The sequence below is a fragment of the Macaca nemestrina genome, chromosome 14 (genome assembly GCF_043159975.1).
Source record: "Macaca nemestrina isolate mMacNem1 chromosome 14, mMacNem.hap1, whole genome shotgun sequence".
Taxonomy (NCBI): domain Eukaryota; kingdom Metazoa; phylum Chordata; class Mammalia; order Primates; family Cercopithecidae; genus Macaca; species Macaca nemestrina.
In genome coordinates, this window is record NC_092138.1 from 64,611,248 (window position 1) to 64,638,327 (window position 27,080).

Genomic DNA, 27,080 nt, shown 5'->3' on the forward strand with positions numbered 1-27,080 from the left:
GTTCTGGACTTAACTCCAGGCCCTACCCTGGCCCAACTTAAGTTTGGGTCTGAGAAACGGGCCAAAGCTCATTGGGTGAATGCGTGGCCAAGCCTGCACTGCAAAATGGAAAAGGCTCAGCCACCAGGGCCTTTGGAGTTTGAGGACTTATACCAGATCTAGAATAAGCTCATGTGGCTTCTGAGGAAGGAAATCACTCTGTGCTCAGCCAGCTTAGATAGCCTGTTGAAGTGGTCCTTGGTAACAAAGCTGGTCTTGCAGCCTTGGCAGCCCTGACCCTTGATACAGGCTACTTTGGAAAGGGGAAAAGGATGACTGGAACCCCTGGGTAGATTTTGTCCCTTGATTTAAGTAGCTCCAAGGATGTTCCAAACTAAAAAGCCTGGGCCAGCAAATACAGGTAGAAAGGATTCTGGAAGCCAGTCAGCTGGGCTCTGTGAACTGCCTAGTTGTCCCGAGGACCTCTCCCTCTCTTCCATGTCCGTTGGAGTTTAGCTGGCATTTTCTTTGGGTTCCTTATAGGACTGAATCTACTAACCTTTCTGCCCTTTTTTTCTGCTCTTTCTCTCCTTGCAGAAGGAAAGCGAGGAGGCCTTCAGGTTGTGCCTATGACCCTTTGGGTCCTTTTTTGTCTATTTCCCTCCCCTCCTTCCCGAGCACTGTATGTGTGTGTGTATGTGTGTGTGTGTGTGTGTACATGCACATGTGCGTGCATGATCTGTGCCTCTGAGCTTTGGCTCATGCAGTCTATTTTTCTGAAAAGCAGTTTGTGTGCATGCTCCTTGCTTGTGTGTGCTCCTGCAGATATCCCTGGAGCACATTGTGAGAATGTGTGTGTACCAGCATGGATGTGCATTCAGTGTAGCATGTGTGTGCTTATACTTATACCCAGTTTGTCTCCCCCAGACACTGATTACCCTCCTTTTCTCCTACTCTGCTCAGTGTGTGTCCATTTTCTACCTGTTGCTGCAAACTCTGGCGTATGCTGTAAAACCTTGGCTGAGCCTAGCACGCATGTGTACTTTGTATTTGAGAGCAGGCTTTGCTGCAGGCATTTCGTGCCTCTTGCCTGAGGCCCTCAGTGTGAAGGTACTTGTGCTCTGAACAGGCTTCCTGACCTCTCTGTTGAGCACAAGCTTCTGTAGACCTGTTGTGTGGTTTCCCCAAACCATATGAATGCATAGTATACTAATGTCCTGTGCTTGCAGGCACTGGCTTTTGAAGACCATGAGGATTTGCTTTGCCTGTGATTTGGGCCATAGTAAACACTGTGAATCCTCCTCAGATGAGTTTCTGCAGATCACTGTATACTCTGAAGCTTGTATTCTGAAGCCATAAGCCTAGGATCCATGCTCACCATGTGTTTCCTTCAGACACAAGTTGTATGTGCTGTGTGTGCAGGCTTTTGCAGACATATTGTTATCCCCTCTGAGCACAGGAAATGTGCATGATCTCAGGCTCTCAAAGACTTTTTGTGACTTTGTTTCCTTAAGCTCGGTGGTTTCTGGCAAATATCTCACTCTAAGTAGGAAATAAGAATCTGCTGAGTGTGGTAGCTATTGCCAGAGGGAAGATAAGTTCTGGTTGGGAAGATCTGGGGATTTAGGGATTGGCTCCCCCACACTCAACCCTTACCCCTTCCATAAGCAACCTTAGAAGACTTGCAGTTTTTCTGTTACTTCCCACCTACTGTTGTTTCTTCTATACTATCCTCATTGTCTTTTGCTTCAGCCACTTCTGGCTGCCTTTTGGACCTGGCCCTCCCATTACCAATATCATCCTACCTATAGAAAGGATAGGAGGCAGATGGGGTGGAATGGGGGCTCTGGGCATTAGGGAGATAGGCTTGGTTAAAACATAGACAACCTAAGAGGAGTCTTAAATCCAAAATTCATGTGAGCCTACTGCTGACCCAGGTAATTCTCCCTCACTTTTCCATCACCGTTAGCTCTGTCCTGTCTGTCCCTGTTTTCCTTTGTATTGCCTCATTCTATCCATAACTTCTCCCCACTTTAGCTCTCCAAAACATCACTCACTGTTCAAAGCTAAGCACCTTAATTTTGCCTCCCTTCTGGAGCTCATTTGCTCCAGGATAGTTAGGAGGCAGGGAAGTTGTTGGGGGTGGAAGAAAACAAGGAGGGGCAGGAAGCCCCAGACCTGTTAGCCTGAAAAAAGCATGTGCTATTGGATCTCTGGAGCACTCTGGCAGCTTTGGAACTCTCTGCATGCCGCTTGAAGGATTTGCTTTTGTTTGTGTTTTCTTTTGGTACAGAAACCTTTAAAAGGTGATTTTTGAACTGTTCCCTTCCTTGAATTATTTGGTGCCTCAAGTTTTGACTTCTCATTCTAGGGCCTATAGAATTAACTAGAATGATAATCCAAGTGTCTACCCTGGGTTCTGTTGTTATATAGAATTTATTAAATGGAGAGAATATACTCAGTGTCAGTGAGTCAGGGGTTCAAGGCACCCAAACTAAATCCAACCACAAAATGAGATAGGAATCCAGAGAGACCAGGTCTGACTCTGGGACATTAAGGGAGTTTAGGAACATAGCTGGAAGAAGACTGGACTGTATATGAAGGTGTTCTTTTGCTTTAGTGAGGGCTGGAAGCCTACATAGGCCCTTCTCCTGTGCTTGGTTTACTACTGTCTATACCAATGGCTCATATAAGAGTCATATGAGTTCTGCCATTCCAGTAGACTTTAGTCCTGGGACCTCAGTGAGCCAAAGCTCCCTTATGTCCTATTCACCAAGGAGACAGGTATACCACTCATTTCGGCAGCCTGCTTTGTTGCCCTGGCTGATCAGGACATTGGTTTAGATGTCAGACAGGCTGTCACCACATAGTGAATGTGACTTACACTGCTCTGGGCTTGTATTCTACTGCTCACTGCTTGGGTTACAGGCAATCTCCCATCTTTCCCAGGATCTAACTTGTTTCTTATCTCTTTTTAAAGATTCCAGATGATGGTGACCCCTCTCTGCCTCAGTGGCTCCCGGAAGGGTAAGTGATTCCCTGCAAGATTTCTGTGGATTGTATTCAGTATCTCTTGACGCTTTTAGCTTTTCCCCTGAGAAGCAGGGGAAACAGCTTCATAAGCTGCATCCTGGGGAAGGAAAAGGTTCCACTATAGGTTGGTTGCTTCTCTGAGGCAGAGGAGAGAACTCTGCTGACGGATTCCTCGGACGCAGAAGAGGGATCTTTGCAGAATGGTTACGCTGGGGCAGGGAAGGGAGCTTTGGGGCCTTCTCATCCTTGCCTCTGTAATTTCTGGTCCATCTTTTCATAGTGGTGATATACCCTTTAGGTAGAGCAGAGAGAAATTAGAAAAATATCTGCATTTGGAAACATGTTATTTCCATTTCTTTTGTTTTTTAATTTTTGTGAGTGCATAGTAGTCTATGTGTGTGTGTCTATTTATGAGTTACATTAGATATTTTGATACAGGCATACAGTGTGTAATACTCACATCAGGGTAAATGGGGTATCCATCACTCAAGCAGTTATCCTTTCTTTGTGTTACCATCCACTTATACTCTGTTATTTTAAAATGTGCAATAGATTGTTGTTGACTGTAGTCACCCTGCTGTGCTATCAGATACTAGACATTATTCATTCTGTCCATTCCACTGTTGATGGTGTGGCTGATTAAGTTACTCCCTAGGCTTGGTCCTGTTCCAGCTGTTGTGAGTCATCTACTTATTCCATTCCACTGTAGTCAGGACATAAGTAAAACATCCCTTTCTGAGCTCTGTATATGTTCTGTCTGTGCTTCTTGTTTGGGAGTTTCAGACCCATGTGATTGTACCAGAGTCATTTTAAGCTGCTCAATGTGTTATTAAAGAGAGAAGAGAGTTCAAGTACCTTCCCATTCCCCACTCCTTCCCACAAATATCACCAATTACTTATCTGTACCTTTTCCCTTTTTCCTACGAAGGCTTCTAACATCAGAATTTTCAGTAGTTGCTTCCTCTTGTGGCCAGGGAAGAAGAAAGATCAGGTAGATGGTCTACTGTATTTTTACATGCTCCTTTCCCTTGCAATTTGTTGTCTTTAAAAAAAAATTTTTTTTTAACTTTTGTTTTAGGATCGGGGTACATGTGCAGGTTTGTTATATAGTTAAACTCGTGTTACAGGGATTTGTTGCACAGATTATTTCATCACCCAAGTACTATAACAATAGTTATTTTTTCTGCTCCTCTCCCTCTTCCTACCCTTCACCCTCAAGTAGGCCCATGTCTGTTGTCACCCTCTTTGTGTCCATGTGTTCTCATCATTTAGCTCCCACTTACAAGAAAGAGCATGCAGTGTTTGGTTTTCTGTTCCTGCATTAGTTTGCTGAGAATAGTGGCCTCCAACTCCAGCCATGTTCCTGCAAAGGACATGATCTTGTTCTTTTTTATGGCTGCATAGTATTCTGCGGTGTATATGTACTATATTTTCTTTATGCAGTCTGCCATTGATGGGCATTTAGCTTGATTCCATGTCTTTGCTATTGTGAATAATGCTGCAGCAAACATACTTATCCATCTGTCTTTATGGTAGAACACTTTATATTCCTTCCTTCCGGTATATACCCAATAATGGGATTGCTGAGTCGAATGGTGGTTCTGTTTTAGTTTTTTGAGGAATCGCCACACTGCTTTCCACAATGGTTGAATTAATTTACACTCCTACCAACAGTGCATAAGTGTTCTCTTTTCTCTGCAGTTTTGTCAGCATTTTTTTTTTTTAGTTTGTCTTCTTTTAATCAAGAGTGAATCATTGAATGAGCTACTGCCTTCTTTTATTGAAAGATTGTTTATGTTAAAAAAAAATTTCTTGATTAAAAGATACATATTGTAGTTTCTAGAATTAGCTACAAAGTTGTGGCACCAGTTGCTTCAATGATCTTTAGTTTTTTTTCCTTCTAATAATCGTAAATTACATACATGTCAATGGGACATATCCAGACTATTTTTAAATGTAGCCATGCAGTAGTTTTCTAAATAATTCCCTATTGTCTTTCTTCCTTTTGTTTCACCTTAGTTCTTAGAAGCTGTCCTAAGTATAGAACTTCCCTCGGTCTGGTAATCTCATTAAAAACAAAGCTCTCTGCCTATGTTCAGGGAGTTAGTTTATTAGAAATCAGCATATTGAATGGCCTGTTTCAACTTCTGGACTTGACCCAATTTGTGGTTCCATTCTTTGCCTAGATAGCTACAAGTACCTACTTTTTCTGTTGGAATATTTCTGTCTTTAGACCAGCCGTGGTATACAGCCCAGCTACCCAACTTTCCCAATGTCTTTGCTCTCATTAAAACCGGGTATATGAGTTATTTTCATTAAGGCCAGAGAGTTTTTTGTTGCTCATCCATCTCATTTTATAGAAGTATCACCAAGGCCTAAAGTGATGAAGAAATTTTGGGAGAAGACATAGTACATTAATAGAAGAACTGGAGTTAAAATCCAGGTTATCTCAGTGTAATTTCTTTTGGGTACATTTTCTGTTTTTATTGCATATTGTTATAAAAGAACAATAAAATTAATCAGTATAGAAAAGGTATAAAAGTTTTAGAAATATCCAGCTGCTGTAGCTGTAATTTTTCCCCAGGCTCTATTGATGTGTCCATAGGGCTAGGCCACACTCACAGAGTCCCTTTGCTGTTTCCTTCCTAAATGGTGTTTTTTGTTTTTTTTTTTTTTTTCCCTTAAGTGGTCTGTTGGAAGTCTCCCATACCACCTCCCCTGCTTCCACTTGATTATGAGGGCTCCTTTCTCCACGGAGAAGGCTTTTCTTCAGGAGGCCTAGATAGACAGAACTGGTGACTCTTTTACTCTTGGTTGGAGATGGTGTCCTTCTATGTGCCATTATCTAGTAGTCTTACTCACCTAGACTCTTGCCGTAGAGCCACCCTGTGGGTTCTGTTCTAGCACAGGCTTGGCAAGACTTATCTTTGAGGAGCAGTGTCTTTGCCTTGAGTTTGGGGAGAAGCCCTCTTGAGTGCCAATTACTACCTTGCCTTATGGAGCACAAAAGTGCCTTCAGATAAACTGAAATGCCTTCAACTATCACTGTGGGATAAAAGAGGCTCAGTCCTCAGCTGAAACTGTAAGAAACACTGAGGGGTACTGTGAGAACAGATTCTATTGCTCACTCTTCCATGGCTTTATTTCCCTGACTTTCTGTCTTCCCTTCCGGTCTCAAAGGCACATGATAGAGGTCAGTTCATCTTCCTCTGGGGAGAGGGAGAGCAAGGTGAATGGAACACTGAACACCAGTTAACTCAAAGCAAGACTGAAGGTCCTGACATATTTCCTTCTCTCCTCAGGCCAGCCGGAGGGCTCTATGGCATTGACAGCATGCCAGATTTACGCAGAAAGAAGCCACTGCCACTTGTCAGTGATCTGGTGAGTGAAGACTTTTGTGCAGGCATAGGCAGTAGCCTTGGGGTATCCCCCATTGGGCCTTGACAAGCTGTCAGGATTGGAAGTCGTCCATTTAATGACTCAAATTGGTCTGATGATCAATCATTTAAAGCCTTCTGAGACTTAGCAATGGCTTCACAGGGACTGTGTTCTACCTCACTCCCTAGTCGGAGTCCTGAATTTATTAGCTCAAGCTCCTATCTGGAATATTTGTGGCTTGGGCTCTCAAAGTTAGGATTTTGTGTCTTCCTATAGGCATCTAGCTCTTACAGGTATCTCTACAGCCTTCTTTGATTACCTGTAATGGAAACTGCCTCCAGCCCTTGACCTAGATCATTGAGCTTGGTATGGGATGAGCATGACTAGAGCTTGATGCCTTCTTGGAAGTCAAGCAAAAGTTCTTCTCAAGACATAGGCTTTCGAGACTATCTCTGTAACCTAGTGTCAGGCGCTGAGAGGCAATGATAAAAATTTGTGGAATTGAATTGAAACAGGCTTAAGAGTTAAAGCTGATTCCAGGACCTCCTCCCATCCTCCCAGGATGACCAGAAGCCCCATTCTGGGTCATACCTTGTGAGGCACAAACAGCCCAAGGAATTTTCTGTAGCCTTGTGGGTAGTTGGGGGTGAAGTGAGGTCCAGGCTCTCTCAGAGCTCTAAAGCCAGAAATAGGGTGTAAGGGTTCGGTTAAACATGAACCCTTTTCCCTTATTACCATTTTCTGTTTCTGTTTTCTTTTTTGCTCTCTATTCTATCTATTGTTTTTCCTATCCACTCCTCTTCCCTCTTCCCCATTTCCTGCTCCACTAGTTTCTCCCTCCTTAGTTGACTGAAAGTATCATCTGCCATTTTCTCTTCATCATTTTTCTTCCCTTCCATTATTTCTTACCATTTGTTCATCTTCTCCTTTCTCTCTCTTTCTCTCTTTCTCCTTCCTTCCTTCCTTCCTTCCTTCTTTCTTTCTTTCTTTCTGTCTTTCTGTCTTTCTGTCTTCCTTTCTTTTCTTTCTTTTCTTTCTTTCTTTCTTTTTCTTTCTTGAGACAGCATCCCACTGTGTTGCCCAGGCTGGCCTCAAACTCCCAGGCTCAAGTGATCCTCCCGCCTCAGCTTCCCAAAGTGCTGGGTTACAGGCATGAGCCACCATGCCCGACTCCTCCTTTCTAATGTACTTCTTCTACCAGCTCTTCATCTAGCTGGTTGAAGATAAATTCTGATGCCGTCTCTTCTTCAATACCATTTTCCTTTCCTTAATGTCTCTCATCTCCTCTTTTTTCTCTTCCTTTTCTTCCTACTTTTTTTCCTCATCCTTTCTCACTCTTTGCCCACAAGCAAGTATCCAGTTTATTTCTTGCTCTCCCTCTCTGTCTTTTGCCCTATCTTTGGCTTTATGGCATAATACTCCTTAGAGTAGGTACTCTAGGCTTTGGGTCCTAGCCAGTAGTCTGGATTGAAGACAGTTTTTAGTGGACAGAAGCAGAGTGGATTGGGAAATGCTTTGCACTATACAGAAGAACCTCTCAGTTGCCTCTGAAAGTTTTCATGCCTTTTCGGGTCTTTAATATCATGTTGTTCCTTTCTCTGCTGTCCTCTACACAGGCTATGGTGAGTGTCTCCAGAGCCCTTTCCCAACCTCTTTAAAAGTCTGCATCCCTGGCTGGGTGCAGTGGTTCACGCCTGTAATCCCAACACTTTGGGAGGCTGAGGTGGATGGATCATGAGGTCAGGAGTTCGAGACCAGCCTGACCAACATAGTGAAACCCTGTCTCTACTAAAAATACAAAAAAATTAGCTGGCAGTGGTGGCGGGTGCCTTTAATCTTAGCTACTCGTGAGGCTGAGGCAGGAGAATCGCTTGAACCTGGGAGGCGGAGGGTGCAATGAGCTGAGATCGCACCACTGTACCCCAGCCTGGGTGACAGTGCAAGACTCCGTCTCAAAACGAACAAAAAAAGTCCGCATCTCAAATCACTTGGGCCCTTCCCACTGTTCCTCCTGCTCAGGCTGATATTTTGACTTCTGTCTTCTCAGTGTCCTCTGCCTTTAGGAAACCATGTGCCTCTCCAGGGGCTGCCCCTAAAGCTTGGGCTTGGCAGATACATGGGGCCCCCTATGCAAGAGCGTGGCTAGCAAGGTAACCCAAGCTCTCAGACTTAACTCTCTGTCCTGCTTGATTTGACTGAGGCTTCAATGCCCCTTTCACTTGCCAAGTGCCCTACATGTAGACCTGCTGGCCTCTGCAGCCTCCCAGGGATTATATGGGCTTGGGGAGGTGCCAAGGTATAGAGGTTACCATGGAATCATTTTTCTCCATGATGGCTCTTGAATGTGACTTTGACAGAGTTGTGTGTCTCTGTTATTCTTAATTACCTTTTTTCTGCTATAGTTTTAAGCTTTTCATTTTCCTTTTCCTTCCCATAAACAAGGAGTTTCTGTGGGGTAGGACACTAAGAAGAGTGAGGGAAAAAGAAACTCTTTGGATGATAGATACCCTGAAGAAAGTGCTGTTCTAACATAGTTAGAGAAGCCCCCTGAGGGCCTTGGGTTTTGCATCTTAACCCGGGACACTTGTCACCTGTTAGGGCCGTTGCTGTGAGTGACAATAAAAATAGAAAGTACTGTAGTAAGCTATAGTCAAGTGACTTTGGTCACTGAAGCTCCCTTCCCAGGACTTTGCCAGCCCTTGGTGGTGGTCAGGGCTAACAGCAGATCTTCCCTCACAGTCACTGGTCCAGTCTCGGAAGGCAGGAATCACTTCTGCAATGGCTACACGCACTTCTCTTAAGGATGAAGAGCTGGTAAGTAACCCATGTGCTTTCATAAGTCCACTGGCCTCAGGACTGGTGATCATCTCTGTAGTCATACAATTAATAACTGGGAATTCTGGGAATTCAAGAGTGCTGGGCACACATTGCTGATGAAAAAGACAGATAGCATCAGGTGTTAGTTTTCCACACTGGGTAAGGCTCTAAGCGAGTCTAGATCAGAGGGTAAGCCCAAGTCTCATGTTGAAGGGTGTGACCGCTGAACTCAGGGTTTTATGATGGACCAAGTACCTTCTGTTTTCTTAGAAAGTGTAAATGCTGGAACAAGGCTCAGATTCAGCATCAGGTCCAACCTGTGTTGGACAACCAGGAGCACACTATATTGTGGGCCTCATTCTGCTAGGCTGGGCTATGGGCTGGGCCAGGATAGAGCATCTTCTTCATTGCCAGAGGAGACATGAAATCACGGTCCTGATTGTCCCACAGGGTCTCAGTTCTGGTATCTCCCTGCAGAATCCAAAAGTCATGGGGAACAGCCATGGTGGCTTACGCCTGTGATCCCAGCACTTTGGGAGACCGAGGCAGGTGGATCACTTGAGGTCAGGAGTTCGACAAGCCTGACCAACATGGTGAAACCCCATCTCTACTAAAAATACAAAAATTAGCCAGGCGTGGTAGCATGTGCATGTGATCCCAGCTACTCGGGGGCTGCAGCATGAGAATTGCTTGAACCTGGGAGGTGGAGGTTGCAGTGAGCTGAGATCGCAGCACTGCACTCCAGCGTGAGCAACAGAGCAAGACTCTGTCTCAAAGCAAACAAAAAACAAAAATCATGGGATGGGGTATGTATCTTTCAGAAATCCCACGTGTATAAGAAAACCCTGCAGGCCTTAATCTACCCCATTTCGTGCACCACTCCTCACAACTTTGAGGTCTGGACAGCCACTACCCCAACCTACTGCTATGAGTGTGAAGGCCTCCTCTGGGGCATTGCCCGTCAGGGCATGCGCTGCAGTGAATGTGGAGTCAAGTGCCATGAGAAGTGCCAGGACCTGCTCAATGCTGACTGCCTGCAGCGTGAGTGCCCTGTGGAGTGAGGGGCAGGGAGTGGGGCAGTAGGGGCTCTGGAGGGGCTCTCCAAAATAGTCTGTGGCAAAGAGCTGGGATGGCTGAACCAATCATTCCCCCAGTCCACCTGATTCTGAAACCCTATCCATTTCAGAGAAGGTAGGATTCTGAATCAAGGAGCCTTGCCTTTCCAAATAGCAGGTCTTACACTACCTTCTTAAGCACCTTTAGGAAAAATTCTTCGAGCTTTCTGTGGCCTTCTAATGTAGCTAGAATCTCTTCTAGGATTCAGTTGATCCCAGAGACTGAGCTTTGCAGTGTATACAGCACAGCACCCTTATAGTCCAAATGACGAAAGCATCAGGATCTGAGACTAATGAGAGGAAAGAAATAGAGTTTTGTGGGGTTCCAGGCCCCACAGAGGAACCTCCCGAAGCCTGGAATCTAGGACTCAGGGAAGGCAGCATTCATTGCTTGTTTTTAGACAATAGTGCCAGAAATAAAAGTGTCAAATGAATCTGACAGACGTCCAAGAGGAGAGTATGCCAGACCCCCACAGCCTTGGCTAAATATATGACTTGTCCTGCCATGATGGAGTGGGGAGAATAGGAGCAGGAAAAGCAACAAGTTCTTGTCAGAGAAAATGGTAGGGGTCAAAGTTCATATCTCCTTGCTACCCTCCTGCTTTGCTTGCACTCACTGTGGCTGGACCCCAGGAAAAGCAGGGGTGAAGGAAGTGGAAACTATTTTCCTGCTCTCCAGACCTCCCAGGTATTACCGACAAGCCAGGCTGTAGCACTGAAAGCTTTAAGGATTGTGCTAGGAGAAGGGAAGGTCACCTCTAGACAGACCCACAAGTACTTCATTATCCCAAAGACAGCTATGACATATAAAAGGGGACCAGGGAGAGGCCTTGAGAAATTATTCGTGGAAAATGTCCTTTGAAGAGCCTCAAATTGGTGCCAGTGGCATGGCTAAGTTAGACATGAAGAGACAGGTAGGACAGAGTCAGCAGAAGAGATGGGCTCTGAAAAGACTGCCTGAAGACAAATGCTAGTAATGACTTGGCCAAAACCCATCATGAAGAGGTGGCAAGTGCAGGTTCCAGAGGGCCTTTGCCTTAATTGCTAAGAAGTAGCAACCAGGCTGGCTGCATAGTTTCTCCGCTGCTCTGCAGCCTCTCCTGGGCCCCATTCCTCAGCTCAACCCTTGGTCTGGTAGGTGACCTGTTGCTTAATCCTAATTTCTGTTCCTGGCCACGTTCAGGGGCTGCAGAAAAGAGCTGTAAACATGGAGCTGAGGACCGGACCCAGAACATTATCATGGCCATGAAGGACCGCATGAAGATCCGAGAGCGAAATAAGCCAGAGATCTTTGAAGTTATACGGGACGTCTTCACAGTGAGCAAAGCTGCCCATGTGCAGCAGATGAAAACAGTGAAGCAGAGTGTACTGGATGGCACCTCCAAATGGTCGGCCAAGATCACCATTACTGGTGAGCAGGCCACAGTCTGAGGGGACAGGAAGGCCTGGGCTATGGGAAGGAGCCTGGGGAAGAAGCATCCTGAGCATGAGGGAGCAAGGGATTGGGAAGAAAGAAAAAGGAAATCACTGGGAAGGAAAGTCCTCATTATTCATCAGTCCTCCTTACCTAGACCCTGGTGCCGGAGAGGCAAGACTGCTATCTGCAAACAATATGAACCATAATACAAGGATTTGCTAACAACCTAACACTGTAGATTGGCTAACAGTTTGATATTACAAGAGGTGGGGGGAGGGGGAAGGGGAAAGTCAGGGGACCAGGGAGTAGTTAACCAGTGGTTTGCTAACTGGGTGGGGCTGAAGCATGTATATATCAGAGGGTATAAGGACCAGTGTAGAGACAAGTGGTCAGTTAGGGGTTGGGTAGGGAGATGGGATGCTTGGGCTTTAAAGGAAAGGCTCGTGGCCCAGTAAGAAAAATAAATATGGAGGAATGGGATTATGGTATCTGTGCAAGGAGCATAGACTGCTTTAAGATGGAGAGCATATGAGTAGTGCTGTGGAGGGCTTCTGACGGACTCTGAAACCTCCTGTACATGCTTGGGTTGCAGTGGTGTGTGCCCAGGGCCTACAAGCCAAGGACAAAACAGGATCCAGTGACCCTTACGTGACTGTGCAAGTCGGCAAAACCAAGAAGCGTACCAAGACCATTTTTGGAAACTTGAATCCTGTTTGGGAGGAAAAGTTCCATTTGTAAGTCACAGAGAGCTTTGTCTTACCTGGGACTGTGTGTATTGGGGGAGCAGGATCACATCCTGCCATTCTGGGCTTGAACTTGAAGATTGGGCAAAGGCAGGGGAGAAAAATCCATTTCTCACATGCTTTGCTCAGCCATCAGCCATTCTTTCTCCGGTTTTCTTCTCATGACCTGTTGTGTCAGGGTTACTATGCCCATGCCCTGTCTTCACCAGGGCTATTAAAGGGGCCCTAGGGCACCCCATCCTGCTTTTTCTAGCAGTAGAAAGATTTTACTACTTTACTGCTCAGTGACAGAACCAGGGACTGACTGCCTTATTGTACCTCCTACCCTTGCCTAGGAAGGTACAGTAGGGTTAGGCTCTCGTAAGGAAGGCTGTTATACAGAGTGGGGAGGGAGTGTCCTTGTCCTAAAACTGGGTAATTCTGGCTTGAAAGTGGAAATCTGGGTCCTGAAGTTGCTGTTTCCCATAAAGGTAGTGTTTCTTCCTGCCTCAGCTTCTACCCTCACTGATTTTTTTATTATCTCACTTTCTTATAAACTATTTCTTATGACAGTAAAGGATGGTTATTGAAAAATGACAAACTAATATCTGGAGAATCAACATGCTTTGTCACTCCCCAATAAGGACTAGGGTCCAGATTTTGGATTTGAATCAGCCAAGCAGGCTGGCTATGTAGAGGCCTCCTTCTGTTGGGTCCTCAGAAGATTCATGTAGAGAGGGATTAGGGCCAGCACGGTGGCTCACACTGTAATCCCAGCACTTTGGGAGGCCAAGGCAGGCAGATCACCTGAGGTCAGGAGTTCCAGACCAGACTAGCCAACGTGGCAAAACCCCATATCTACTAAAAATACAAAAATGAACTGGGCATGGTGGCAGGCACCTATAGTCCCAGCTTACTCGGGAGGCTGAGGGAAGAGAATCCCCTGAACCTGGGAGGTGGACGTTGCAGTGCACCAAGATCATGCCACTGCACTCCAGCCTGGCGACAGAGTGAGACTCCATCTCAAAAAAAAAAAAAAAAAAAAAAAGGATTAGGATATAGTAAAATTAATCTCTAATCCAGAGATAATATTAATAGCTACTAGGAGAAGCACCTGTTTGAGAATCTGAATAGTTCCTGCTTGAATTCTTCTTATGACTAATTTAAAATCAACTAGCTCTTGGTCATTTTTGCCCACTTTTAGTAAACAGTTTTTTAAGCTCATTTTCTGTACAAGACACTATACATAAAATACTGTATCTAAAAATGAATAGAACAATCCCTGGCTTCAAGAAGCTCATTGTTCATGTGTCTATTATCTTCCCACAGAGTGGTGGTTATACTGTAATATTTTAATGGAATGTGGAAAGATGTCATAAGAACATAGGGAAAGGAACAGCAAATTTTGCCAGTTACAACTTTTGGGTGAAAGAACAGAACCCAGAAAGCAACAGTTGGAGAGGACAGCTTGAGAGAAGACCTGGGAAAACTCCTTTCTCCAAAGCAAACCTGATAGAGGAGATGACATTTCAATGGGATATGATAGGATAATATAGAAGCTCACCAAGCACATAGTTAGGCAGATGGGGGAGTTAGATAGAAAGCTAAACAGTTATAACTATATGGGCCTACCATGGACATGTGTAGCATCTTTACTGAGTTCATGTCTTAGGCTCTGAGGATGGAGCTAGCAGTTGCTTCCTGGAGCTCCGTGGCATATCTAGCTGTTTTCCTCTTGGTGTTGCTGATACAGCTAGCTGTATAGGAAGTCAGAATTGACCTGAATTACTCTTCCCTCCACCCCTTGCCCTTTGTTCTAGGACAATAAGAACTGTACAGTAGTAGATAGAGCCACCCAGGCCGAGGAATGAAGAGTCATTTGCTGGGATAGCCCAACTTTTTTGGAACTTTAGTACTGGTGTCCTCTGACTTCTCCACTTCCAGGCCCTCAAGTGCAGCTGTCAGAGCTTTTGGGAGGGAATAGGAAGTAACAGGATTTGGCGCTACTGGGTCTGCCCCTAACAGAGCCTGCCTAATTCTCTCACAGTGAGTGCCACAACTCCTCTGACCGCATTAAGGTGCGTGTGTGGGATGAGGATGATGACATCAAGTCAAGAGTAAAGCAACGCCTAAAGCGAGAGTCCGATGATTTCCTCGGCCAAACCATCATTGAGGTTCGGACCCTAAGTGGCGAGATGGACGTCTGGTACAACTTGGGTGAGGAAACTGGACCCAAGAAAGTTGCTTGGAAGGGAGAGCATGAAGGGGACCTAGGAATAGTCCTTCTACCAAAACCACCATTTGTCCCCAAAGCATATCTCTATACAGAGCCCGTCTTACCTGCAAAGAACTGACTATGGGGAGGGATGGGGGACAGAGGAGTGGCAGTGGCTGCAACTCACTCTGGCTGAACGTTCTCTGGGTTTCAGAAGGCCCTTTATTCTTCATACTAGTGCCTTTGTCGCCCCTCCACACTCCTGTTCTCCTACCCAGCTAGTTCAAGGGTTATTTGTGGAATATATGGTCACTGGAATGATTCACCCTATATGGTGAGTCCTTGGGTTGGCCCCTTCTTTTCCTTGGGTTAAGCCAGAATGGAACTATCTATGCTGTCTAGTTGCATTGGTGTCAATCTCCAGTCTTCTTTACTTCCTAGAGAAGAGGACAGACAAATCAGCCGTCTCAGGGGCTATCCGACTACAAATCAGTGTGGAGATCAAGGGGGAGGAGAAAGTAGCCCCATACCACGTGCAGTATACGTGTCTCCATGAGGTGAGCCAGCCCTTGGTAGGTGGGGGATCAGAAAGCAGTGCTGGGAGAGGCCTTTGGCCATAAGTAGGATTGCTAGGTGGTTGGAGATCCGAGGCCCGTTTTAAATTTTATCCTTGACTCACTCTGCTACCCTGGAGAGCCCAAGTGATTGAACCCAGACTACATTCTCTTCCACTAATGTCAGAACAGCCTACTGGGGCCATAGGAGGAACTGAGCAATGACTGGAAGGACAGAATTTCTGTGGAACCTTCCTTATTCACATTCTCCTGGGCTTTACCACCAAGTTTGGTTTTGTTTTTCATATGTATTTAACCCATTCCCTTTCTCTGCTCTGTCTTCTGCAGAACCTTTTCCATTACCTCACAGACATTCAGGGCAGTGGAGGAGTCCGCATCCCTGAAGCTCGAGGAGACGATGCCTGGAAGGTGTACTTTGATGAGACAGCCCAAGAAATTGTGGATGAATTTGCCATGCGTTATGGCATTGAGTCCATATATCAGGCCATGACGTGAGTCTCTGCTGGGGCGCTGGGAAGTGGCTACTAATCACTGGGGTGTCTAACTAAGGCACACTGACATGGTGGGCAGGTCCTTAGTGGGTTAGCATGCAGTGATTCCTTTCCTTTCCTCTCTGAGCTGGGTGGGATAGTTCTGTACCCCAAGGCAAGAAGGGTATACGTAGAAAGGGAATGTTTTGTCAGTAACTCACAGAAAAGGGAATGTTTTGTCAGTAACTGCCTCAGAGTTGAGGGAACTCTGCAGGGAAAAAGGCATGTGAGAGTATGCAAGGACAAATCTGCCTAGACATCACAGGCCTGAGCAGACAGGATATGTGTGCTCATGTACATGTGTGTGATAGCCGGTCTGGCCTAGACTGGCCTGGGGGTCAAAGAGGACACTAAACTGCAGGGAAAGCAGCTGTGTGTGGAGTCGATCAGGACTCTTTAAATGGGAATTCCAAATTGCTATGAGAAGCAGAGTAGCCTTTCTGTTAGTGATGCTGCCCCTAGAGCTGTGCACAGAAAGCAGCCCTAGGCAAGCAGAGGGCAGCAATTGCCCTGACTGTGCTTCACTTAGCCCATAAACTTTTAATGAGTTCCTGCTTGGCTTTTGCTGCAAGCCCTGAAGAGTCTTTGAGGCTGAGGGTGCTGTGTTTTTCAGGCACTTTGCATGTTTATCATCCAAGTACATGTGTCCTGGTGTGCCAGCAGTGATGAGCACCTTACTGGCCAACATCAATGCCTACTATGCCCACACAACTGCCTCTACCAATGTCTCTGCCTCCGATCGCTTCGCAGCCTCCAACTTTGGGGTAAGTATCATGTAAACACATATGTCTGCATTGGTTACCAATTAATAAAGTTTGATTTTCTTTTTTTTTTTTTTCGAGACAGAGTCTCGCTCTGTTGCCCAGGCTGGAGTGCAGTGGCGCGATCTTGGCTCACTGCAACCTCCACCTCCTGGGTTCAAGCAATTCTCCTGCCTCAGCCTCCTGAGTAGCTGGAATTACAGGCACATGCCACCACACCTGGCTAATTTTTTTTTTTTTTTAAAGCAGAGACGGTGTTTCACCATGTTTGGTCAGACTGATCTCGAACTTCTGACCTTGTGATGCACCCAACCTGGCCTCCCACAAGTGCTGGGATTACAGGCTTGAGCCACTGCACTCGGCCAAGTTTGATTTTTCTTGGCTGGTCCTGTAGAGTTGCTTGATGTGCTTAAAATTCAGGTAGCTACCATTTTGATAGACGAATCTTGTTTCCTTATGGGTATGCAGACTATACTAATAGCCTCTCCACAGACACAAAGAAGAGAAGGTGGTTGGGGGTGGTACCACCTGGGCTTGGCCAGAATCTCTCTGGGCCAACAACTTGGTTGAGTTACCATAGTCCATATTCTTCAGTCTTGCAGGTCCACAAATGGACTTTTAAAAATCTTGTTCAATCTGTCTGTGACGGATTCATATTACTTGAGTTTATATGAGACTGATGTCTAAGCAACGATGCCAGTGTGCACTTGAACCTGTCCCTTTTCTAGTGTCTGGACTGTTTTCCCTATCCAGGGTGTGCCCTTCCTGGGTTAAGGTACCTGAGAAGTTGAGTCATTACTCAAAATATCACCTGACATTAATTCAGTATAAACTAGATAAAATCATTCTGACCCAACACAAAAATGACCATTTTGGGATAAAGTTACTGGTATCACCCCAATTCACTGAGTCTGTGAGCCCTGATTTTTTGGTACTAATGAATTTTTTGTTGTTGATAAGAGTCTTTCTGTAGATGTGTAATGTATTAAGCCAGTCAAATATTTGTTCCATTTTGCCTCATCTCATTATGTATTGACTTAATCAATATCTACTCATATAATCAATATATGAGTTCTAGGAGTGGGATGCCAACATCCTGCAGGCATATGATTCCATGTTTAATTATATTTTTTCTATGAAAATCAGCTATTAAAATAGTATATGTTAGATATTTTAACATTTAAAAAGTATACACTATGGGAAGTGTGTGTGGAATGTGGTTTAAAGAGAGACCCCTTCAGGCCTGCCCTGTTATCTTTCAAATGCATCAGTTTCTCTCTCCCATCATCACTGCTAGGCTGTGGCTGTATAACTGTTATGTACTACCCCGAGATAAGTCAGGAGACCTCAGACTCAAGAGAGAATGTGTTTGGAGTTTCTTCTTATCTAACTGAGATAAGTTACAGTCCCAAAGGGATAGAGATGCACTGGTCGTGCCCTATTGACTCTTGGATAATCCAAGGAGCCTTTTCTCCTCCCAGGGACTTGGCTTTTTCCTTGCCAGTGTGAGATTTCCCAGATTGGGACAGAGCTGCAAAGAGATAGAACAGGGACTATCTATCTCATTACACTGTTTGTTGTTCTTCCCATGGGCAGGGATGTGTCTCCAGCCCAATGCCTCCCAACTCTTTCTACTCATCCAGAGGTGGTTCTGTTTCTGTTGTAGTTTAGGGGACTGAGACACAGGTTCTCTTTTTCTTCCCCATTATTTGTTTCTCACCCTCAGAAAGAGAGATTTGTAAAACTGCTGGACCAGCTACACAACTCACTGAGGATCGACCTCTCTACATACAGGGTGAGTGAAGACATGGCTGTGGGCAGGATAATAGATATCAAGCACAGTCCCAGAGAGACTGTAGGCCAATCTTGGCTGTAAAGATTGAGGCCAGGGAAAACTGGTCTGTGTCATCACATCCACGCAAATGGCCAATGCTACTGACACCTGTGGTTCTTTTAACTCCAGGGACCATGTGGTGTATAAATAGCAGCAGGTATGGTTACTTTTTATGGACAGTTGGCTTTCCAACCTCACTGTTAACACTCTACTAAACTCTCTGGTGACATTCTCATTAGGGAGTTTCCTGAGAATAATCTCTTCCAGGAGTACCCTTTTAAAAAATTAGATACCTAATTACATTTCTCTTTTGCATTTTTCCATACTCTCCTCGTTTTCCAGGGGAGGTGTGAGAATCTGGCTAGGAGGAGAGAGAGTAGCTTGACTTTTGCAAGTAATTTGTATCAGAGAGCATGTCCATTTGTAGTATAAAGGGAGGAAATAGGTGTAGTAGGAGGATGGGTACCTGGGACAGGACAGGATAAGGAAATGGGCAGTTTCTCATTTCCTCCTATGTTAGATCTTAGAATGGCTTCATTACTTGCTTTAAAGTGCTGTGAATTTTCAGAACAGGCAATATACGCACATTAAAAAGTAAGTATAACAACAACCTTAAAGTTAAAAAGAAGTGAGGTTTTAATTGTCTGCTCGAGTGCCCTCCATTTGCACAAATAATGGACAACTGACTGTATGTCTTATATTTGGCATATAAGTAGCCATTTGAAGGTTTAAAAACTGACCATTAATGTGAAGACAGGCTCAGCATCTCCCTTCAGCTCTTCATAGCAGCTCCCTCCTAAGACTCATGTCAAAGTGAATGAAGTAAGGATGGCTGGAAATTCCTAAGGAACTCACTCCAAAAGCAGTTCTGCTCAGAGATCTGCCATCTGCTGGCTGCAGAACAGTAGAAGAGCTGGGGTCTACTGTACAAAAAGTACAGGTCCTGGACCTCAGTTTGGCCTGTAGTGTGGCTCCACTTATATTCCAGGATATACAGTTAGATTGTAACTTTTGAAGAAGTCACTGTTGGTGTGTAAGAATCTTCATCCAAGAAAAGCATGTGTGTAAGTGTGTGTGCGCCTGTGTGTTCCTTTGTACAAGTTCTTAAACATTGCATGGGAAGGAGGACTGGAGGGAGGGTGTGTTGCTTTCTAGGGTGGAGAGTATTAACCCCTGCTTTTGGCAAGAGCCTGTTTGCATCAATAGAAAAAAGAGAAGGAGACCTGTAACATTGCAGTGTTTTTGGCCAGCTCGACTAGAGAAAAACCCAGTAGGTAGCAATTAGGGAAGCTTTTGATATCATCACTTTTGGCAGGGAAGGTTTTCATAGTCCTCTGTTCCTTTCTTACATTTGCTTGATTTGCAACAGAATAATTTCCCTGCTGGGAGTCCTGAACGGCTTCAGGACTTAAAATCCACAGTGGATTTGCTGACCAGCATTACTTTCTTCAGAATGAAGGTAAGAAATGGACTGGGTTTGGGTGGTTCTGGGCTGGAGACCTGGCTACAGGAACATGAAAAATAAGAATCACTGGGCAGAGTCTGAAGCCACAGGATTCATCACCTCTAAGCTTACATTTCTGTGTACCTGTTCCCTGGGTTACTTCTGAGAGAGCACAAGGACTATAAATCCATGAGGATGGGCTGGAAGTTTTCCCTGTCAGCTATCCTGGCAATTTCATCACAGGGAAAGGTCTAGGGACCCAGAGAGGGATGAAAGAATCTAGAGTAGGTTTGGGGTAGTGCTAGGAGAATATCCCACCCAGGTGAGCAGGACCTTGGGCCCATATTTCTTCTTTTAATTGGCAGGTACAAGAACTGCAAAGCCCTCCAAGAGCCAGCCAGGTGGTAAAGGATTGTGTGAAGGCCTGTTTGAACTCCACATATGAATATATCTTCAACAACTGCCACGACTTATACAGCCACCAGTACCAGCTGGTAAGAGGTTCGGGATCAGGTGGGGCCAGCTATCAGTGGCTCTCTAGAGCCTCAGCTTTCCTTCACAATGGTGGTGGAAAGGCGCTCAGGACAAAGTACTTGATGTTCTTAACGGTAAGTGAATTGTGGAGTATGAACCATGTGGACCATGAGATATGTGGATGGAAAGAGACCCCTGGGCAATGGCAACAATAATGATGTTGAAGAAAGTAAACCTAAATTCATGGGGTTCAGGGGTTGAGTAGGTGAATTCTCAGTCCATCCCAGAGTCTTTTTTCTCCCTCAAGTTTAACTTTATTCTGACTCTTGCAGACTCTTGTAAGTTCTGGGCTTCCTTCCTCTGGAATCTGAAGTGGTGTCTGAGCTGCTGACTCCTGGAAGGTTTACTTTTCCCTCTGATTACTTCTCTCTGAAATGTGTGGTTCTTCTGGGCCGTATTCATCCACTGGCTATCAAGGCTGACCCTATCCTTCTGTGAGGCTGAACTACTTCACTTGTTTTAGCCTGGCACCCTAAGTCAGTACCTGGTGACTTAGTGCGTTTTCTCAGATCCTTCTAATAGTATCCCCGATCCATGCTCCCAACTTATTTCAAAGCCAGAACTTCTAGCTCCAATTACTCATTACAGTTCCAGTTTTAGGAGTTTCTTGCTGACCATACATTTGCAGAGTGGATTCCCTTCAGTACAACAAATATATATTGAATGTTTGTTCTAGGCCACGTCTGAGGAGAGCACAGTGCTCCTTCCGTAAGTTTGCAGTCTCATAAACATATATATAACTCTAATCAAAGGAGTCTGGTTGAAGGGCCTTGAAAAAGGGATAAAATTAAAGGAATCCCAAGGAGAAAGAGTCTTTTCCCATTCTTGATCAGATACCGGAAAAAGCTACATAAAATAAGGAACATTTGAGATACACCTTAAAAGGCAGTGGGATTTGGACAACCAATGATGGCAGGACAACCTAAATGTCTTGGACACTTATCTTTAGGTAAATCCAATTTGTAAAGCTTCCTAGGAGCACCCTCATAAAGACTAAGATCTTGTTCCTACTGCCTCTTCTCATTCCCAAGTGTACTTTCTGTGCCAGCCATGTATTTAAGCCTTCTTCCTTTTAAGGTTTATAAAGCCTTCTATTGGTTCTGAAGTCCATGGGAGGTTTTCCTGAGGACTTTGTTTTACTTGACACATTCTATCATCCGTGTATGAAGTCTCTCTGGTCAAGGCAAGACACTGTTCTCAGGTTTGGTCTTTCAACTATGCAGAGGTCTGGTTGAATATTTGGTCTCTATTCCCCAGCATGAGAATGAACTAGACTTTGAAAGAGAGTTCATAAACTATTCAGGGATACTCTTTAGCCTTTGTGTTTTGGTATCTGCTTTTTACTTTCTTTCAATTTCATTTTTTCCTTATTCCATATTTACACTGGCATAAACTCTTCATGTCTTTTAAAATTTCTGTCTGTTGACCTTCAGTCATTGGTTTATTCGTCCATCCATTCACTTAACAGAGCATTAGAGGCAAAGTTGAGTAAGAGGCATTTCAGTCTTTGGGGATCTCATTGTTTAGTGGAGGTCAGAGCAAATTACTACATTTATTTTTTGTTGTTGTTATTTTGTTGTTACTATGTTTTACTGTAGTTGTAGTTTTCTGATACATCTACACCAAAGGTTCAGCGAGCGTGCTCTGGGAGCCCATAACAGGGATGTCAGGAAAACCTCTCAGAAGAGGCAAAGTTCAATCTGAATTTTGAGGAAGGAGTAGGAATTAACTAAAGAAAGGGGCTGGAGGGAAGGGGCATACCACGGAGAGCAAATAGAATGCTTAGAGGCACAGAATTATGTATAAGCATGTTAATTTAAAGAAATATAAGCAGGGCAGGCGCAGTGGCTCACACCTGTAATTCTAGAACTTTGGGAAGCCGGGGCGGGTGGATCACTTGAGGTCAGGAGTTTGAAAGTAGCCTGGCCAATATGGTGAAACCCCATCTCTACTAAAAATACAAAAATTAGCCAGGCATGGTGGTGGGCGCTTGGAATCCCAGCTACTTGGGAAGCTGAGACAGGAGAATTGCTTGAACCCAGGAGGCAGAGGTTGCAGTGAGCCGAGATCATGCCGCTGCACTCCAGCCTGGGCGACAGAGTGAGACTCCATCTCAAAAACACAAAATAAAAATAAAAGAAGTATGGCAATTTAGGGTACTTACAGCATCAGGCTGTGGGATTCAGCTCTCTGGGATCAAATCTTAGTTCTGCTCTTGACTCCGCACAAGTCATATAACCTTGCTGCCCTTCTCTCTCCTCATCTGTAAATGAAGGTGATAATAATTTCTACTCAATGGAGTCGTTGTGAGGATTAGATAGGATAATGTGTATAAAGGTCTTAGCAGAGTGTGTGGCACATAAGCTGGAACAAAAAGAGTTGTATGAGGTTGAGAGAGAGTCATATTCTGGAAGATATAAACTAAGGAATTTAAACTGTATTGAATGCCGTTGAAGGGCTTTAAGCAGAGGAGTAACACGCTGAGATTTTCTTTGTAGAAAGATCACTGATAGCTGCAAGGAGGAGGGATTGGATTGAAGATCAAAGACCAGTTCAGAAATCCTTGAATGATAAGAGCCTGAGCCAGGACAATGACAGAAAAATAAAAGGAAGAGATGTATTTAAGTGATATTAAAGATTCTGTCCTGGTTTCTAGTAACTTCTTGATAATGCAGGCTTATTAAGGACTGTGGAAGCTTTCCAGTGGCATGTGACATCCCACATAAACACAATATGTGTTCCAGGCTTCCTGTGGTGACTCCTACCTCACTTTTCTGGGCTGTGACTATAGAGTGATTTTTTATTCTATATTTCAGGTAAAGCTTTCAGGCTTGCCTCTTCCCAAGTAAGGCCCTTTCTTATCCAGCTAGGCAAATAGCTTCCTAAATGCAGTTCTTCCCCCTAATAACTTCAGGGGGTCAAGGGAAGTCCTACTCCACTGAAAGGCTGAAATGCACCCTAGATCTGTTCAGTAGCTCCTGCAGAAGTTGAAAGAGCTCAGAACTGAGATGTGTATGTGTGTGGTCGTGGCGTGGTGTCAGTAGAGGAACACCACCAGAAGAGGAGGGCTACCTGCCTGTAGGGGCCGCATAGAACTAGACCTGTTAGTGAGGCTGGAAGGACTGTTTCCTTTAGCCAGGGAGTTACTCTGCCCGTAGCAACTGAGAGAAGGAAGAAGGAGGATGGGCATCTTTATATCTCTTGGACTGACCAAGTTTATCAGAGCAGTGCCCTGGGGCTGAGGACAGAACTTCTCAGCGACAGGCTCCCTGTGTTCTGGGATCTCACAATAGTCATTCTTACAGAACAGGGATAGTCTTGTGGAAGACAGGCTCTAGGAGAGGAAAGGTCCTTGATTCTAGAGGAAGAGGTATAGGGAGGGGAAGAGAAAGAGGATCATTGGAGACACCCTTTACATTCTACTCTGACTCTCTCTCCCTCTCTCTCACTGTGTCCTCTGGATCAAGAAGCAGGAGCTACCTCCAGAGGAACAAGGGCCCAGCATTCGGAACCTGGATTTCTGGCCCAAGCTCATCACACTTATCGTGTCAATCATAGAGGAAGATAAGAATTCCTACACACCTGTTCTGAACCAGTGAGTATCACCCTCTTTGGCCCTGTCTGTTGGTGATTGGTCTGTCCATCTGTCTAACAACCTCTTTCTTGCCTGTCTCTGTATGTTTGCAGTGCCACCTCTTCTTCCTGTCCGTCCATCTGTCCCTCTGTCCCTTGTATCTGTCTGGGTAACTGTTTCTGGAGACAGGTGTGGAAACATAATGGGGGTCCCTGCCCAGACTGAGCCAGCCTCCCTGGAGTGAGAGGCTTCTGGGACTGTGGCTGCCATAGGAGCCCCAGGGGATCCAGAGACCATGTGTGTATGTGTCTGTCCACTGTGAATGAAGTGGGCCTTCTTATAGCCCACCCCTCCCTTGCCCTTTCTCCTCCATCTTATTTAGCCTGCGCCTGCTTTCCAGCCACTGCCTGGAGAGTCTCTGCCTCCCAATTGCCTGCCTTCTGGGCATCTTCTGCCCCCAGGCCCATCTTGCCTATGGGGATCCCTTCTGCCCCCACGTGTCCTCCCACTGGCCCCTGGGCCCCTTTTCTCCAGATTGGACCTAGCCCTGTACTCTAAGCTTCTCCTTTCTCCAATATGACTTCCAAGAACTAGGCACTTTCGCCTTGAAATGAATCAAATCAAATGACTCTTGCCTTATTCTCTGACTGTGGTTTCTTCTGTCATCCAGGTTTCCTCAGGAGTTGAATGTGGGAAAAGTCAGCGCAGAAGTGATGTGGCATCTGTTTGCCCAAGACATGAAATATGCATTGGAGGGTAAGGATCTGTCCAAATCGGTGGGCTGCCAGGCTCCTAGCCCAAGCTCCTCATTCACTGTCCCTTTCCTCTTCCGGACAACTACAACAACTTGTAGTTGTTTGGTGAGTGGTATAGTGAGAAACTAAAGGAATTTTAGGCCTGGTGGGAGGTAGGCCCCAGGAGACCTTGGTAGGCAAAGTTGCAGCCAAAGCAAATATGAAAATGGCTGTGTGGCTGTAGGTTCCTCCTTCCAGCTTTGGAGCAACTGCCTGTTCAAGATCTTCCCAGCCCAGAGATGAACTTCTCCCATGGTGGGTGTTCTGAGGTTATCCACTTCCTGGAGAATGGTCTTGTGAAACTTCAGTTTTAAATAATCAGAACCTTAAATATACAGATAGATGTAATTGTTTTCTTATGTTGGGGACTCTCTGGCCTGGCTTTTCTTGAAAGCTGCTCTGGTTTAGTATGACAATGCCAGGAAGATACTTCTTCCCTCACTTCTCCTATAGAGCAGGGCCACAGGCAAATTATTATTCATCTTACTCATTCAGCTTGTTCTTTTATTCATTTCCTACCTTGGTCCACAAAGATATCATTCCATACCTGTATCAGACCTTCCCATCTGTACCCATCTGTACTCACCTATTCAGCAGCCTTTCCTGCCTATTTAGGTGTGGTAGTCTGTCTCCTCATTCTGTGAAAGCCCATCTAGGAGGAGGGGCCATCTGGGCAGGGACGAAGCAGAGTCCGGATCTGTTATTTGGGTGGGATGGCAGGGCAGATGGGCCACCCTCAGACTCTTGAATGTGTGAGGTTTAGAATCAGTGAGTCTTGAGATTGAAAGAAATCTTGAAGATCTGTGTTACATTTGAGCCAGCTACAGACTACACGCGTACATTCTGTAATACAAGCCCAGAGCAGGGCTGCCTGCTGTCAGGCCAGGGAGGAGGTCACTGGTCTCTCCCTCCAGATGCCACTTAGTGAGCCTGATGGGGAGTACAGTCTCAGTTCTTGAAGAACTCTGGTTCCAGTGGGTTTGGGGGAAAAGAGAAAATACTTGTGAAAAGTGAATCAACTCCACAAGAGAAGTAGTGTAAGGTGGGGCAGAGGTTTTCAAACAGAAGTATCTTAGGAGCTAAGTTGAGGGAAAACCCCTTAGGGTGATGTCAGCTCAGCCAGCTCTGCTTTTATCATTCTTACATGGAATTCTAGGTGAGACTTCTTTTGAAAGGAGAGTTCTGCTAATGTATAAAACACAGAAGTATTGAAAACTTCTACTTTAAGAGAAAGAATTAATGTTGGCCTGATTTCAAACATCAATTTCACTGCCTATGTAGCAGTGTGAATTTGGTCCAAACGACTTAATTTTTATGAGCTCCCATTTTCTCATCCGTAAAATGGGAGTGATGATAACATCTATTTCTTTGATGAAATACTGAGATGTATTTAGCATACTGTCTGGCACTTACTCAGCACTGACTAAATCTTAGTTCTTAAGAACAATAAGAAACCATTGCAGGCTCATGAGCAGAGATGCAATGTGAACCCAGTAGTATTTTAATAAGACCTACCTCAGTGGGAGATGAGGGCAGCTAGAACAGGGAGAGACTAGAATCAGAGAACACAGATAATGACGAGCTGTTGAAATAATTTAGGGATGGAGGGCGCTGGGATTAGAGAAGAGAAGTGGAGAGAGGAAAATGGGCTTTGATAGACATTGGAAGGAAGCCAGAACAGGACTTTGTGATGGTCAGAATATGGAGGGCAAGAGAAGGGGAGGAGTTTGGGGGCCTGGATGATAGGAGAGTGGCATTGACTCCGACTATAAAAGGAAAGTTGAAAATGCTGTTCTTCGCCAAATATTTTGTAAGTCAACATTATTAAGGTATAATTTATAGACGATACAGTAAGACCACTTTAAGAATACAATTTAATGAGTTTTGACAAATAAGCCCAACTGTGTAACAACTCTCCCAATTAAAATATGAAACAAAAGTTCCTTCTTGCCACTTTACAGTAAATCCCCAGTCCATTCACCAAATGTTTATTGAATATTTTCTCTGTGCCAGGCACTGTGCTGGTTATTGGAACCCAATGAGATGAACGAGGCATAGTACCATCCCTTAAGAAGCTCACAAAGCAGTCTAGAAAACAGTCATATAAATTGGCAGTTACAACACAGAGTTATGGCTGGGCACAGTGGCTCACACCTGTAATCCCAGCACTTTGGGAGGCTGAGGCGGGCGGATCACGAGGTCAGGAGTTCGAGACCAGTCTGGCCAACATAGTGAAACCCTGTCTCTACTAAAAATACACAAAAAATTAGCCAGGTGTGGTGGTGTGTGCCTGTAATCCCAGCTACTCAGGAGGCTGAGGCAGGAGAATCGTGTGAACCTGGGAGGCGGAGGTTGCAG

General features: G+C 45.0%; 1 protein-coding gene across 10 annotated transcripts in view; it reads left to right on the forward strand.

Moving 5' to 3' along the window:
- The window catches only part of LOC105485723 (unc-13 homolog B), a 232,160-nt gene that overhangs the window by 192,711 nt on the left and 12,369 nt on the right, over nucleotides 1-27,080 (forward strand). For 5 of the 10 annotated variants that reach the window (XM_011748144.3, XM_011748153.3, XM_011748154.3 and 2 more), the window contains 15 exons: nucleotides 2,960-3,006; nucleotides 6,315-6,393; nucleotides 9,130-9,204; nucleotides 10,029-10,248; nucleotides 11,506-11,733; nucleotides 12,332-12,473; nucleotides 14,509-14,678; nucleotides 15,118-15,233; nucleotides 15,579-15,742; nucleotides 16,395-16,545; nucleotides 18,269-18,337; nucleotides 19,746-19,835; nucleotides 20,186-20,314; nucleotides 23,822-23,949; nucleotides 24,599-24,684. In XM_011748144.3, the coding sequence (XP_011746446.2) occupies nucleotides 2,960-3,006; nucleotides 6,315-6,393; nucleotides 9,130-9,204; nucleotides 10,029-10,248; nucleotides 11,506-11,733; nucleotides 12,332-12,473; nucleotides 14,509-14,678; nucleotides 15,118-15,233; nucleotides 15,579-15,742; nucleotides 16,395-16,545; nucleotides 18,269-18,337; nucleotides 19,746-19,835; nucleotides 20,186-20,314; nucleotides 23,822-23,949; nucleotides 24,599-24,684 (1,894 nt within the window). Of the gene's footprint in view, nucleotides 1-576; nucleotides 600-2,959; nucleotides 3,007-6,314; nucleotides 6,394-9,129; nucleotides 9,205-10,028; nucleotides 10,249-11,505; nucleotides 11,734-12,331; nucleotides 12,474-14,508; nucleotides 14,679-15,117; nucleotides 15,234-15,578; nucleotides 15,743-16,394; nucleotides 16,546-18,268; nucleotides 18,338-19,745; nucleotides 19,836-20,185; nucleotides 20,315-23,821; nucleotides 23,950-24,598; nucleotides 24,685-27,080 lie in introns of all 10 variants that reach the window. The other 5 variants (XM_011748155.3, XM_071077969.1, XM_071077964.1 and 2 more) reach the window with 3 other exon arrangements.